Source organism: Panthera tigris, chromosome A3, assembly GCF_018350195.1.
Source record: "Panthera tigris isolate Pti1 chromosome A3, P.tigris_Pti1_mat1.1, whole genome shotgun sequence".
NCBI lineage: Eukaryota > Metazoa > Chordata > Mammalia > Carnivora > Felidae > Panthera > Panthera tigris.
This window is the reverse complement of record NC_056662.1, coordinates 49,835,362-49,851,592: the sequence shown is the minus strand read 5'-3', so window position 1 is coordinate 49,851,592 and position 16,231 is coordinate 49,835,362. Positions and strand designations below refer to the sequence as shown.

General features: G+C 44.3%; 1 protein-coding gene across 3 annotated transcripts in view; it reads left to right on the top strand.

Annotated features, from left to right (window-relative positions):
* NINL (ninein like) overlaps positions 1-16,231 on the top strand; it is a 158,068-nt gene that overhangs the window by 107,542 nt on the left and 34,295 nt on the right. For all 3 annotated transcript variants that reach the window (XM_042981027.1, XM_042981026.1, XM_015544012.2), the window contains 3 exons: positions 1,176-2,342; positions 10,082-10,186; positions 11,303-11,372. In XM_042981027.1, coding sequence (XP_042836961.1) covers positions 1,176-2,342; positions 10,082-10,186; positions 11,303-11,372 — 1,342 coding nt within the window. The remainder of the gene's footprint in view (positions 1-1,175; positions 2,343-10,081; positions 10,187-11,302; positions 11,373-16,231) is intronic.

Sequence of the window (16,231 nt, the reverse complement as noted above, 5' to 3'; positions counted from 1 at the left end):
CACAGTGGAGGGGCCCACCATACTTCCACTCCTCATGGAGGGGCTGTGTAGGGCTCAGTGGAGTTCCAGTGGTGGAGCTGAGTACACATGGCATCAGTCACCCCCTGATTGCAGGATGTTTGCCACCTGTATATGGAAATGCACCCTCCAATCTGGGTGGGGTACACTTTCCCTTTCTTTGGCTTAATGATTGGGGGTAGCTCAAATACATGAGATGTGCTGTGAAAGACCAGACTGCCCTCTGAGTCTGTGGGTCTTCCCTCCTCCTTGTACTCCAGATGACACCGTGGAGGGGCCCCAGGCCCTTAAGGCCTGACAGGAACTGTCCCTCTCCTAGAGGACCATAAAGGTCATTTTTAAGTCATGTACTTCTTCTGAGCTTTAAGTTATTTTCTTTTAAACCCCAGAGCTGTGTGATAAGGGTCTTGACCCAAGTCCTTCTAGACCCCACCAGCAACGGGGGGGGGGTCGGTGCAGGGTAGCCCCTCCCACCATCTTGCACTGTCCATCTGGAGGACCTTCTTGCTCATGGCCCCTCCTCAGGCTGGAGCTGGAGCCACATACAACCATATGTCCTGTCCTCAGGCCAGCACCGGCCAGGAGCAGAGAACACGCCCTTAGTGCCCCCACCTCAGCTGGGACTCCATTCTCCAAGGAGAATTGGAGCTGGGACTCCAAATCTTCAAGGGTAGTTTTGACTGTGGGCAAGATTCACATGGCTCACTAAAGCTTTAGACCACCAAAGTTCTATCCTTAGAACTTCCTGTGATAGGGGACACGTCCTGTGTCTGCTCTGTCCATGATGGCAGCTATGAGCCACATGTGGTTACTGAGTCCTGGACATGTGGCCTGCATGACTCAGGTACTGAATTTTATCCTATTTAATTATAATCAACTTACACTAAAAGTCATCTGTGTGAGTGGCTTCATGTCAGCTTCTATATGTAGAACCCAACCCCACTGAAGAGATCCTCCAATAGACCCTCTAAGGAGGGTCCCAGGGCATGCATGGAGCCCTGGGGTGCATGGGAGATGAAGGGACAGAACAGGTCAGGCAAAGAGGAGGTTTGCAGTCAGGACAAGAAGAGACTTTGAGGAGGCCTTTCCAACCCTGGGGGGAAGGGCTGGGCCTGGAGCTACACCCACAGTGCCTGTGACATGCTCTGTTTCTGTAGGAAAGAGGCAGAAGTTGAGTTGAACCACAAGCTCTCAAGGACGGAAGCCCAGCAGACTGCCCACTGTAAGGACTTAGCGCTGCAGCCTCAGCAGGAGAAGGAAGAGCAGAAACACCTGCTGCAAGTCCATGAGGTGATAGAGCAGCATGATCTGGAGAAGGAGCAGAGGGAGGGCAAAGGGAAGGAGATCCTCCCACTCTGTGGAAGGCAGCAGCTAAAGCTGCAGGAGCTGACAGGTGAGGAGCAGATGCAACCGTGCAGGTCCTCTGCCCTGGAGAAGGAAAGACTGGAGCTTGCCTGTAGGAAGCAAATGGGAAGGCTTATGCAGGAAGAAGACATGCTGCAGGCCTGCTTGAAGGATGGGCCAGCAGTGGCAGGTGGTGACCAAGAAGGTATGGGTGGCCCCATGCCCCTCTGTGCAGGCAGGAGGGAGCAGTCACTGGTGCGGCAGGAACCTGGTGCTGGGCATGGCCATGGGCAAGCCAGGCACAGGGATGTGCCAGGCCGGTACTTGTGCCATATGGACCCCAGGCAGAGCCCAGCCCTAGACCCTGCCTTGGCCTGCAGAGGGTCGTTGGAGAACCTTGGCCTCAGAGAGGATGGTCAGGGTGTACTTGACCCTGAGGAGGTAGCTTCTGCCCCCCCAGGGAGGTGGTTACAGGTGCATCAACGTGGGGTGGACAAGAGAGCAGTCCTAGAGGAGCTGGTACCTCCTGCCATTGGCCCATCTGGTCTGAATCAGCCTGAAGCCCAGGAGCTGCTCTGGAAGACAGAGGGAGATGCCTCACCAGCTCAGCCCCCAACATCAGGCAGAGGAGAGACCGAGAGGCAGCCAGCCATTCTTGAGCGAGCTGGGAACCTGAGTGGGGGGCTGGCCCCCATGGGGAGCCAAGGGCAGGCCTTGGAGGAACAGGCCCGGTGTGGGAACAGCACCCTGGAGCAAGGGCTGCAGCACAGCAGTGACAAGGCCAAGGAGGGCACCTTGTTCTCCCACCTGCACCTTGCTGACCCCCAGGGAACCAGGCAGGAACAGCTTGAGGTCCTGCGGGAGGAAGAGGCCAACATGGCTCTGGAGCAAGAGAAGGATGGCATGAAAACCAAACTGCTACAGCTGGAGTATGTCGTTTGGGCTCTTGAGAAAGAAGCAGATGCAAGAGAGAACAACAGGTTTGGTTTCTAAACATTCTTAGAATGCCTAGCTACACCTTCTAACCTCTACCACTGCCCCCCCACCCCCAACATGGGTTTCATGACAGCTGCTGATGCGGGTTATGTAACTCTTGTGCCTGTGCAGCGGTCATAAGCCCATCCCTGACCCTGGGCATCCCACAGGTCACCAGATAACCAACGAGTGGGCGGGGGCAGAGCTGGGTCATTCTGGGCAACTAAGCTGACTGGTGTCCCCTGCTCTTCCTTAGGAAGTTCTTGCTGATCTCGCAAAGACAAAGACAGACTGTGTTTAGAGCCCCACTTCAATTCTGGGTCACCTGAGCCCTCTTCCTGCTGACTTTGAGCAGGACCTACTACTTTGCCCCACCAGCACATGTGCCAGGCACTGTCCTTGAACTGCAAGTTCCTGTGCTTTCTAAGTAGAGCAACAGAGGAGGCCAGCAACCATCCAGGCAGCCCTGGCACCTTCTGGGAGGCTGGGGTGGGGTGTGAGTGCTCAGGGGGTTTCAAGATGCTGCTGCAGTTGATTCCTCTCCAGGGGAAGCCTCAAGGTGGGATGGTGTCCTGGAGATGTTGGTCTGTGGGCAAAGTGCAGAGAGCACCCAGGTGTGCATCCAGGCCCTCCTCCTTCCCAGGATCCCCTGGGGGACTCAGGCTGACACATGTTCTTTCTCAGAAGCCTAGAATTCTAGAAACTAAGCTTTTCTAGATGCGGCAGCACATGGTCTTAGATGCTTTTCTGGCTCCTTAGGAGACTGATGGCTGCCCTGGGAGAGGTTATAGGTACTTGCAGGTCAGGCACAGCCACGTGATATGGTCAGTGCTCTGTGTGAAGTGCCATTTAGTCCCATTAACCCCTACACAGCACACCAGTGAGGGGTCCACTTCCTGTGGAAATGGAGGCTCTGTTAAGTATTGTGTCACTTGTCCAAGTAGGTGACTTGGGTCTGTCTTGGAATGTGGTCACAGGTGTGTGGTGAGACCTGCATTCCAGCTCAGGCACCAGCTTCTGGGTCTGGGTGACTATGGTGGGGTAGCTTCCTTGGAAAAAAAAAAAAAAGGAGAGTTGGGATTTATGTTAAACCAAACAGAATAAATGTCAGTGCACCACCCAGCTGACAAAAAATTATGAGCATAGCTATAAGTCCCTAGGCACCATTGCTAAGCCTCCTCTCTCCTCCCAGAGATAGCTGTCCTGAAGGGGCTGTTTATCAGTTTATAGACATTGCTTGATGTGCAGCCTCTTAGGTGGGTGTCTCTGAGCCATGTAGCACCTTGTTTGTGGTGGCCTGACTTCTAAATTTCCTTATCCATCAAGTTGCCATGGTGCCATGTCTCCAGTGAGCCACAGAGCACAAAATGAGTGTAGAACATGCACTTACTATCCCAACTTCTCCATAACAAGCTCCCCACAGGGGCTGGTCTCCGGCCCTATGGACACACTGTGGGGACCTGTTCTGTGCATGAGTCCATGGTAGGCTCCAGGCACACCCAGGGCCTTGGGCACAGAAGCAGCCAAGAGCCTTGAATCTCACTGTGCCGTTCCTCTCGGACACCTCCCCATGGACAGATGCGTGTGCCCACACCTGTGCTGTCCAGATTCCCCAGCCCAGTGCCAAGTGGTCTGCTGCTCACTGGCCTGAGTCAGAAGGCTGCCCTTGTCCTCTCTCTGCTCCTCCTGGTCTGCACTCCCCACCTGTTGACCCTATAACTATAGTCACAGCTGTAGTCTCAGCAGGATCTTTTGACAGTGTTTATGGGGCATCTTCTGTGTGGCAGTGCAGCTAGGGATTGCAGCAAAGAGCAGAACAGATGTTTACAGCTTTCAGCCCATGAGGGAGGCACCATGCTTCCTGCATGTCCAAGTGTCAGGAAGAAATGTGTTACCATGTTTCAAGGATGAGGAAACTTAGAGGCCATGCTGCTGAAACCATGTACATTTTCCAGGAACATGTGCACACATGCTGAAAGCCTAGGTGAATGTATAGAAATGACCAACCAAAATTCAAGCTGGTAGTTTTCTGGGAGGTGGGGGGTCAGGTCTGGGAAGGCAGGGGAGGCACTGGGGCAGAAGCAGGCTTGGCCCAGGTTAGAAGGCTTTGGGGAACGAGAAGATAACTGTGCAGACGGGGGAATGTAGATGGGAGCCAGCTCTCGTGGGCCGGGGAAGGGTTTTCAGGGGGTAGGCTGCTGGGGCTCTGAGCCAGGCAGCTGTGGAAAGGTGCTCTCAGGTAGCCAGGAAGACTGAGAAGAGCATATTGCAGGGACTGTGGGGTGGGTATAAAGGCAATGCGGAGGCCGGCAGAGGGCAGGGGGAGGTGGATATTACAGCTGTCCAGGCAAGAGGTGACAGTGGCTGGGGACCAGAGTGATGGCATCAGAGGTGTAGGAAGTTGACTGGCAGGGGTGTGGAGGCCAAGTTGATCAGTTATAGGAGGATGGGATATACACAAGGTGTTGGAAATGGGTCACAGAGCAATCAGAAGACTCCCCAGAAATGCCACTGACCAAGAAGTGGGGAGGGCAGGATTCAGTTACACATGAGGAGCCTGTGGTGTCTTTCGCAGAGTGTGGTGGGTGGAGAATTGAGGAAGGATCCCACAGAGGAAGGGGAAACCAAGGGGCTGCATTTTTAGGGGAAGAATCCTGGAAGGAGAGAGGAACACCTGTCTCTGAAGCCCTTGAGAGGCCGGTTCACACAAAACCAGCCTGAAGGAATCTACCAGGCTCAGCAACATGCAGGTGCTTGCTGAGCTCATTGGCATCCCTCCAACCCCAATGCTGGGTCCCCAGTCCCAGCTCCTGCTCTGTGAGGGGAGGTCTGGCCCCAACACCAGCCAGGAGATCCTTGGCCACAACTCCCAGTGTATTGGCCTTGTGGCCACTTGTAAGTAAACATGTGCGACCACCTTCCAAACCCACAGCAGTTGTAGGCTCACAGGTTGGGCAGAACTCAGACTTACAGGATCTTGAAGGCCATGGTGAAGATTTGGGCCTTTATCATAAAAGAAAGCAAAGTGCAGAGAGCTACATGACCAGATTTGGATTGTGAAAGAATTTTTGCCAGTATTTTAGAGAATAGCAGGAGTAACCTGAATATCCACAGGGTTAAATTTATCCACAGTCACCTCTCCTATTGCTATTTTGCTCTACACACACACAAATCTACACATACCCTTTTAAAATATTTTCTGAATCATTGGAGATAATTGCAGACATTATGACTCTTTACTGCTAAATGTTTCAACATGTTGTTCTGTAAGAACAAGGACATTCTCCTGCATATCCACAGAATCATTATCACATATGGGAAATTTAGCATGAATATGCTGCTATTTTTAATTTGCACTCTACATCCAGATTTCACCAGTTGTTTTGGTATGTTCTTTCTAGATTGTTCACTCACCCTGTATCTAATCAAGGATCAGGTCATGCATTTAGTTAATCATATCTCTTTAATATCCTTTTTTAAAAAGTTTACTTATTGAGAGAGAGAGAGAGAGCATGCATGCTCGAGCATGGGGCTTGATCCCATGAACTGAGATCATGACCTGAGCCGAAATCAAGAATTGGTTGCTCAACTGACTGAGCCACCCAGGTGCCCCATATCCTTTAATCTAAGAGTGTATCCATCTTTTTTTATTAATTTTTTTGTCGGTGGATGTTGACTTTTTTTTTTATCATGGTAAAATATACCTAATGTAAAATCAACCATTTTAATTGCTTTTAAGTATATAATTTGGTGGCATCATGTAACACAATGTGCAGTCATCACCACTGACTACTTCCAAAACTTTTTCATCATTCCAAACAGAAACTCTGTACCTATTAAACAATAATTATTGCTAGTATTTTATGAGGATTTTAGCATCAATATTGGTAAAGGATATTGGTCTCTAGTTTTCCTGTACTGTCTTTATCTGGCTTTGATATCATAGTAATGCTGGCCCTGTGTAATGAATTAGGAAGTGTCCCCTCCTCCTCAAATTTTGGAAGAGTTTGAGAAGTATTAGCATTTTCTTCTTTAAATGTGTGGTAGAACTCACCAGGGAATCCTGGTAGCTCCTGGGCATTTCTTTGTTACAAGTCGTTTGATTAACTAACTCAATTTCCTTACTAGTCATAGGTCCAATTAGATTTTTTATTTCTTCATGAGTCAGTTTTGGCATATTGTGTGTTTCTAGGAATTTGGACATTGATGTTTTTGAAAAATCAAGACCAGGTGTTTTGCAGAATTCCTCCATTTGGATGCCTGGTTTTCCCCTTGGTTAGATTCCTTCTTATATCTCATGCCTTCTTTATAGGATCTTTTTCTTTCTAATGTGTAGTCTTTAGAAGTTCCCTTAGTGAAACTCTGTTGGAGTAAATTCCCTTAGTTTCTGTTTATCTGAAAATGTCTCAAAGTTTCCCTCTTTTTTGAAAGATAGTGTTCCTAGGAACACAAATCTAGATTTAAGGGCTGTTCTCTGCCCTTTGAACATATTCAGTATCTTCAAGATTCCACTGTTGACATTAAGTAGTCTACTCTGTTTAGTTATTGCTGTATATGTGTATTAATTTTCTATGGCTGCTGTAACAAATTACCACAAAGTTAGTGGCTTAAAACAACACAATTTATTATTTTATAGTTTTGGAGTTTAGAAGGAAATGGGTATGACTGGACCAAAATTAAGATGTTGGCAGGGTTGCCTTCCTGTAGTTATAGAAGATAATTGCTCTTCTTGCCTTTTCTAGCTTCTGTGGGCTGTTTGCATTCCTTGTTTTTGGCCCCCTTCCATCTCTAAAGACAGTGATGACTGGTCAGGTCTGCCTTACATCACATCATTCTGATACCCACTATCCTGCCCCTTCCCTCCACGTTTAAGGACCCTGTGATTACATTGGGCCCATCTGGAGGATTCAAGATTTATAGCTGTAGCTCATTCATATGGTTCATTGCTGTGGAGTGTTATGTGAATATACTGCAGTTTACTCATTCACTTGTTGATGGGCAATTTGAGTAGTCTTTAGTTTAGGTTTTGGTCATCACAAATAGTACTGCTAAGAAAGTTCTTGTCCATGTCTTTTGGAACATTTATGTTGGAGTGTACCTAAGAATGGAATTGTCAGGTGATAGGGCATAGGTGTGGTTTTCTTTCTACCTACTGTATTTAGAAAAGCATTGTGCCCATTGAATTTGTGTCTTATGAAAAACTTCCAGCCATTATTTATTTATTCTTTTTTTTAATATGAAATGTATTGTCAAATTGGTTTCCATACAACACCAAGTGCTCATCCCAACAGGTGCCCTCCTCAATACTCCTCACCCACCCCCACCCACCCCCCATCAACCCTCAGTTTATTATTCTTTAAGTAGACTTCACATCCAGCATGGAGCTCATTGTGGGGTTTGAACTTATCCTGAGATCAAGACCTGAGCTGAGATCGAGTCAGACACAACCAACTGAGGCATCTAGGCGCCCCTTCCAGCCATTATTTTTAAAACATGGATTTTCCTCTTGCTCTACAATTAGATGTATGATGTTAGAGCTTTTCACTTTCCCTCCTTTTCTTCCCTTCCATATCTTCTTTTCTCACTTGTCTCATTCTGGGTGCTTTTTTTCCCCATTTCTGTGTTCCAGATCAGTAATTCTTCGTTCAGCTCTATCTAAATCTGCCATTTAACCCATTCAATGAGATTTTAGTTTGACATTGCCTTTTTTTTTTTTTTTTTTTTCATTTCCAAAAATCCTATTTTGTCCTGTTTGGTCTGATCATTTTTGATAGTTTTTTGTTGCTTATTTATTTTTTTATTTCCATCTTTTATTTACATAAACATTTTATAATATTTATCTCTAATTTGTGTCTGGTAATTCCAATATCTGAGGTTCCTATGGGATCTAATTCTGTTGTTTTGCTTCTGCTGCCTCTCAGAGGCAGCTTTTTTCCATGTATGTTGTGGTGATCTTTGTAAGCTAATGTTTACATGATGTTAATCACTGGGAATCTCAGGAGCCACAGTAGAGGGTGCTTTCTGCAGAAAGGGTAGGTATTGCATTTGCTGAGAATTGAGAGCCTCCCAATCCAGGGCCACTTTAACCTCCTTTTAGGGCACTGGCTTAATGCAGGAGCCCATGCTGCTGATGGCAGTGCTGACATAGGCATTGGCCTCAGGGTAACTCTATCTTTGTTTTGCTTAATACTCAAAGCTGGGGTTTCAGCTTCCAGGTTTTTGTTTTGTTAGAGGGCCCTTGGAGGTTTCCATTACCATCTGTGAGGACAGTCACCCATTATATGATCAGCCTCACACTTCTCTAATTGCTTGGTGTGGTGAGGTGGATAGGATAGGACGCCATCAGCTTATCTGAGGTCCAGGAAGCTTTAAGTGGGAACTGCCCCGCTTCTGCGCCCACCCCCCCCACCCCCCCCCTCCCCCGCCATCTGCACTGAATCAATTTTTTTCCCATTCTGGAGTCAGAATGGTACTTTCCAAACACAGACCTCATTTGTTTCACTCCCCTGCTTAAAACCTTTTACTGCTTTAAAAATTCCAATGATTAACCTTTCCTTATTTTTCCCTTTAGTTTCTCATGAGATAAAATGAAGTCACATTTATGCTTATTAAGAAGACATTTATGCTTGGTATTATAAGCATATTACATAAAATGAACATGACAAGATCACGTGGCTTTGAGTATTTTTCGCTTAAAACAATTAGAAGCTAATGCCAAATAAGGACCAATGGGGGAAATAAATGTCAACCAGACCAGTATCTACTAAGAATAAATTTCTTTCTTTTTTTTTTTAAATGTTTACTTATGTTTTGAGAGAGAGAGAGAGAACAAGTGGGGTAGGGAGACGCACAATCCGAAGCAGACTCCAGGCTCCGAGCTGTCAGCACAGAGCCCAGTTTGGGGTTAGGACCCACAAACTGTGAGATCATGACCTGAGTTAAAACCAGACGCTCACCTGACTGAGCCACCCAGGCGCCCCTGAAGAAGAAATTTCTTGTGCAGCAAATAGGGTTTTAAGCTGTCTCTTTCATGATCTTTACTGGTAAATTGCTCATCTATCATACGTCACTAGTGTTACATTAGTGGAGACCTCTAAGTTATAAGAGAGCAAAAGTGGCTCCAGGCAGACATGGTTCATGTAGTAACTGTTCATGCTTGCTTCTTTCCATTGAGGCCTCTACCTTGTGTCAGGTATGATGCCCACTAATGTGGACATCTTCCCAGTTTCTCCTCCCTAGTGTTGACCTCAGAGTGTACAATGAGGGGAGCTCTCACTAAAAAGGAAAATGTGTTTTGGTCTTCTGATTCCTTATGTTCCTGAGCTCTATGTCAGAGTTCCTTGGTGGGAGATGAATATCCTTTGCCGTAACCTGAGGACACACAGCCAGCGTTGTGCATTCATACCAACTGTGAGCATACTCCTATTGCAGTTAGTGGTTGTAAGATGCAGTAACAGATTACCTATAAATATAAACAGAACCAAGGTGCTGAATACATTAGTGAGTTGTTGATTGTGTGACTGTTTTAGAAGGTAAGAAAGCTTTATTTTCTGTAGCTTATTGCTTAGGAGATGCAAACCATAGCATGTTAGCCGTGCATAGAAAAAATAATAGTGTGCCCTGTGCCATCATCCAGGGATGATGCAAGATCACCATGACTTCCAGCTGCAAGACCAGACTCAGGTGGACTGCATGTGGCCAGCTCCTGGAGTCCCCAGCTTCTTTTTTTCAATTTTTCATGCAGAATCGAGTTGGATAGGCTTTCTGAAGAAAATACATTGTTGAAAAATGAGCTGGGAAGGATTCAGCGAGAGCTTGAAGCTGCAGAAAAGACAAATGATGCACAGAGGTAAGGGCCCTGGCTCAGTCGTTATAACTGGACTCCAGTCTGCAACATGCTTTGCTTTTTGTGTAGTGGGCTTAGAAGGTACTGCTGTGGAAAGTGGAAAGTGTTAACACACCAACGCTGAGTTCCAGAAAACCACAAAGGCGAGCCATGCTGACCTCTGACCAGCCCTGATAAGCGTGGGAGGGCTCAGATCCCTTTCCAGATGTTGGCAGCCACGTTCATTCCTGGGCTCCTAAGTATGAGGTAGAACGTGTGCACACTGCGGCACAGTCAGCACCGCGGTGGACAGCTCCAGCTTGGGCCACTTCTCTCTGAAGTCTGTATAAGCACTTTCCATCCCATGGAGCTGCTCCGTATCACACCTCAGGGTGGGGGTGGGGGGCAGTGAGTATTTCTTTAGCAATAAGAGATGCTTCTGGGGCCATTTTGGAATCTGTTTTTTCATGTTTTGATAATGATTTTAGTTGGGCTTCTCCATGGTTTGTGGATTTCAGTGGGTTAGAATAAGGGGTAGAGGTGGGGAAGGGGAGCAGGAACTGAGGCAGGAGAGACTGTGTTTGTGGAGGGGAGAAAGCACAGAGTACCCATCTGTGGCTTTCTGCTTTCACTACTGTAGTCTTATCCAAGGACAGTTTGTTTGACTTTTTTTTTTTTCATCTCTGAAGTTCAACATGATTAAAATATGGCATCCCCAGAGCAGATGGTCAACAACTGGTTGGTAGTATGTTACAGCATTTCAGAAATCTAAAAGTTTTTTTCCCCTCTAGAAACTGTTGTTTCTCTAATCTGCTGCCAGGGCCCATTTCCCAACAGACCCCAGCAGATATAAGGCTGTTTTGTTTTGGTCCTATTTATGCTGCTTAGTGTGAATCGTCACATGTTTTCTAAAGAGATATTACTATGTGTGGCTGAAGAATGTCATGGAGGGTGTTTGTTCTTACGGTATTGGCAGTGTTCCTCTGGTTCCGAGGGTTGGGGTCCCGACTGGATGGGCAGCGGCAGTAGTGTAGAACAGTGACAGAGCAGGTGTGAATGTCCGTTTTGTGGCTGCGAACCCAATGACGGGAAAAAGAAACTGGCTGGTCAGTGACATTGTTAATTTTGCTTCTCCAATAGGAAGGAAATCGAGATTTTAAAGAGAGACAAGGAAAAGGCCTGCTCTGAAATGGAGGAACTCAACAAACAGGTCAGGTATTGACTCCTGCATGACGCTTAACACCACTCTCCTTTTTTCATTATTTTGAGATCATTTCAAACTTACAGAAAGGAAGGACAGAACTTTTTTCTGAAAGATCTGAGAGTGATTTGCCAAGCCATCCATCCCTTCCCTGACTCAAAGGATATGAATGTGGATGCAAAAGTGCTGTCTGAGCCTCCACCCCATTGAGCTTTGCCAGCTGTCCTCTCACCTTCAGAATCACGTGGCTCCTTCAGTTGGTCCTTGGTTTTTAGGACCAGGGTGCTTTTGAAGATTATAAACAGTTATTTTGTAGGAAATAACTCTGTTTGGTTTGTCTGATGTTTTCTTGTGATTAGATTTAGATTAGGTCTCTTTGTCCCATAATTTGTCCCATTACTAGTGATGTTGGCTTTGATTCCTGGTTAGGTGGTGTTGGCCAGGCTTCTCCACAGTAAGGTTACTTTTCCCTTTGTAATGGTGAGTATTGTATGGTAGATACTTTAATATTATGTAAATACCCCATTCCCCATCGAATTCTTACCCTTTATTTTAGCATCCTTTATTTCTTGCTACGATGGTGGCCAGTTGGTAACTAATTCCACCATTCCTTTTATGTTTATTGGTATTTCAAATGTGTAAGGAAGAGCTTTCTTTTCACTTATTTATTCATTACATTATCCTATTACTATCCTAGGTTCCTACTTTTTCTCAATGGGTTATAATACATTACTATCAGTATTTATTTTCGTGCTCAAATTGTCTCAGATTTGGCCAATGAGAGCCCCTTCTCAGTGGTTTCTGGTCCTCAAGATGAACGCTGATCATTTTTTGAGCACTTCTTTACTTTCTGGTACCCCCAGATATTCCAAGTTCATCTAATACTTCCCCTGCCTGAGCCCTATAATCAGCTACTCCCCCAAGTAGCTTCTGGTGACTGTTAGTGTAGAATAGTGTTTGGAGACCAAGACCTGGGCACTAGGAGTGCCCACTGCTCCTGGGGTGTCACTACTTCCAGGCATAGTTAGTGGATAGTTATGGAGTGTGTATGTACTTAGAGTTTCATCAGTGAATGTGCATGTAGTTTCATGAATATTTATTTATATCTGTCTCTCTATTGAAAATCATGAATTCAAACCCATATATGCAGTTCCCACCTAATATCTTAGGGATGATCCTAGTTTCTCCCTTTCTATATTTGTAACTCATATCTCCAACAGTGAGAATCTGGTTTCTATCCTCAGAAGATCTACTTACTTTTGATTAGCCTCCTTTATCCCATGCATAAATGCCCTTCCCATTTTGTTTCAGCACTGACCCCACACTAGTCCTCTCTCTGCCCCCTTACACGGATGCTTTCATATTTGGTCTCCTTTAGTGGTTTTTGGGTGGATTATTAAGGAGGAAGCACACAAGCTGGGATGTGTCATTCTTGTTTTTCTTTATTCTTTTTTAAATTGGTATTGTTATTAAAGATTATAGACTCATGTAGTTATAAGAAATATAGAGAAATCCTTTAAACACTTTGACCAGTTTCCCCCAACGGTAACATTTATTTAAATTTCACTTAGTTAACATACAGTGTAATATTAGTTTCAGGTGTACAATATAGTGATTCATCACTTACATACAACACTTAGTGCTCATCATGATAAGGGCACTCATTAGTCCCCATCACTTATTTCACCCATCCCCCCACCCACCTCCATTCTGGTAGCCATCAGTTCTCTATAGTTAAGAGTCTGTTTCTTAGTTTGCTTCTCTCTTTTTTTCTCTATGCTCCTTTGTTTTGTTACTTAAATTTTTTTTTAACATTTTACTTATTTTTGAGAGAGACAGAGTGCGAGCAGGGAAGGGTCAGAGAGAGAGGGAGATACAGAATCCAAAGCAGGCTCCAGGCTATGGGCTGGAGCCCAACACGGGGCTTGAACCCACAAACTGTGAGATCATGACCTGAGCCAAAGTCGGACGATTAACCAACTGAGCCACCCAGGTGCCCCTCCTTTGGTTTGTTTCTTAAATTCCACATATGAGTGAAACCATATGGTATTTGTCTTTCTGTGATTTATTTCACTTAGCATTATACTCTCTAGTTCCGTTGTGTCATTGCAAATGGAAAGATTTTATTCTTTTTTTATGGCTGAATAATATTCCAGTGTGTGTGTGTGTGTGTGTGTGTGTGTGTGCGTGTGCGTGTGTGTGTGTGTATACTTACAAACATACACTCCACATCTTTTTTATCCACTCATCAGTCAGTGGACACTTGAGCTATTTCCATAATGTGGCTATTGTAGATAATGCTCCCATAAACATTGGAGTGTATATATGTCATTGAAATAGTATTTTTAGTATATATACTGTTGAATTAGTATTCTGTGGATAAATACCTAGTAGCGTGGCTGCTGGATTATAGGGGAGTTCTATTTCTAACTTTTTGAGGAACCTCCATGCTGTTTTCCAGAGTGGCTGCACCAGTTTGCATTCCCACCAACAGTACAAGAGTGTTCCCCTTTCTCCACATCCTCACCAGTGCCTGTTGTTTCTTGTATTGTTGATTTTAGGCATTCTGACAGGTGTGAGGTGATATATCATTGTAGCTTTGATTTGTATTTCTCTGGTAATGAGTGATGTTAATCATCTTTTCCTGTGTCTGTTGACCATCTGAATGTCTTCTTTGGAAAAATGTCTATTCGTGTGTTCTTCCCATTTTTAAATTGGATTGTTTTTTGGGTGTTGAGTTTGATAAGTTCTTTATATATTTTGGATATTAACCTTTTATCAGATATGTCATTTGCAAATATCTTCTCCCATTCCATAGGCTGCCTTTTAGTTTTGTTGTTGTTTCCTTCATTCTATAGAAGCTTTTTATTTTGATGAAGTCCTGATAGTTTATTTTTGCTTTTGTGTCCCTTGCCTCAGGAGGCATATGTAGAAAGAAGTTGCTATGGCTGATCTCAGAGACATTACTGCCTATGCTCTCTTCTAGGATCTTTCTGGTTTCAGGTCTCACATTTAGGTCTTTAATCCATTTTAAGTATAATTTGGTGCATGGTGAAAGAAAGTAGTCCAGTTTCATTCTTCTGCATGTCTCTGTCCAGTTTTCCTAGCACCATTTGTTGAAGAGACTGTCTCTTTCCCAATGGATATTCTTCCCTGCTTTGTCAAAGATTAAATGACCATACAGTTGTGGGTTCATTTCTGGGTTTTCTATTCTATTCTATTGATGATTGTGTCTATTTTTGTGACAGTTCCATACTGTTTTGATTACTACAGCTTTGTAATATAGCTTGAAGTCCAGAATTGTGATGTCTCCAGCTTTGCTTTTCTTTTTCAGGATTGCTTTGGCTATCTGGTGCCTTTTGTGGTTCCATACAAATTGTAGGGTTTCTTGTTCTAGTTCTGTGAAAAATGCTGTTGGTATTTGGAAAGGGATTCTATTAAATGTGTAGATTGCTTTTGGTAGTATAGATATATACTATATATACTATAAATATATATAGATATATCTGGTAGCATAGATATAATGTATAGATACATATTTTAGCAATATTTGTCCTTCTTACCCATGCACATGGAAGTCTTTCCACGTTTTTGTGTCATTTTCGGTTTCTTTCATCAGTGTTTTATAGTCTTTCAGCTCTTTGGTTAGGTTTATTCCTAGGTATCTTATTGTCTTTGTGTAATAATAAATGGGACTGATTCCTTAATTTCTCTTTCTGCTCCTTCATTATGTCTAAAATGCAGCAGATTTCTGTGCATTGATTTTGCATCCTGCAACTTTACTGAATTCTTTTATCAGTTCTAGCAGTTTTTTTTGTGGAGTCTTTTGGGTTTTCTCTATATAGTATCATATCATCTGCAGATGATGAAAGTTTCACCTCTTCCTTGCCAATTTTGACGCTTTTTATTTCTTTTTGTTGTCTGATTTCTATGGCTAGGACTTCTAGTACCATGTTGAATAAAAGTGGTGAGAGTGGACATTCCTGTCTTGCTCCTGATCAGAGAGGAAAAGTTCTCAGTTTTCAAATGCCATTGAGGATGATTCTAGCTCTGGATTTTGCATATATGACCTTTATCATGTTGAGGTATGTTTCCTCTAAACCTACTGTGTTGAGAGTTTTTATCATGAATGGGTGTTGTACTTTATCAAATGCTTTTTCCTCATCTATTGAAATGATCATATGGTTCTTACCTTTTCTTTTATTAATGCAATGTGCCACATTGATTTGCAAATATTGAACCAGGCCTGCAACCCAGGAATAAATCCCACTTGATCATGGTGAATTATTCTTTTAATGTATTGTTGGATTTGTTTTGCTAGTATTTTATTGAGAATTTTTACAGTCATGTTCATCAGAGAAACAGGCCTGTAGTTCTCTTTTTTAGTGGAGTCTTTGGTTTTGGTATCAGGGTAATGATAGAATGAATTTGGCAGTTTTCCTCCCTTTTCTAATTTTTTGAATAGTTTGAGAAGAATATGTATTAACTGTTGTTTAAATGTTTGGTAGAATTGGGGCACCTGGGTGGCCAGTGGGTTAAGTGTCTGACTCTTGGTTTTGGCTCAGGTCATGACGTTGCAGTTCCTGAGTTCAAGCTCCGTATCAGGCTCTGCACTGACAGCAGAACCTGTTTGGGATTCTCTCTGTCTCCCTCTCTCTCTGCCTCTCCCCTGCTCATGTGCTCACTTTCTCTCTCTCCCTCTCTCTCTCCCTCTCTCTCTCCCTCTCTCTCTCCCTCTCCCTCTTCCTTTCCCTCTCCCTCTCTCTCAAAATAAAGAAATAAATTTTAAAAAAATATTTGGTAGAATTTGCCTGTGAAGCCATCTGATCCTAGAGTTTTGTTGGGAGATTTTTGATTACTGATTCAAT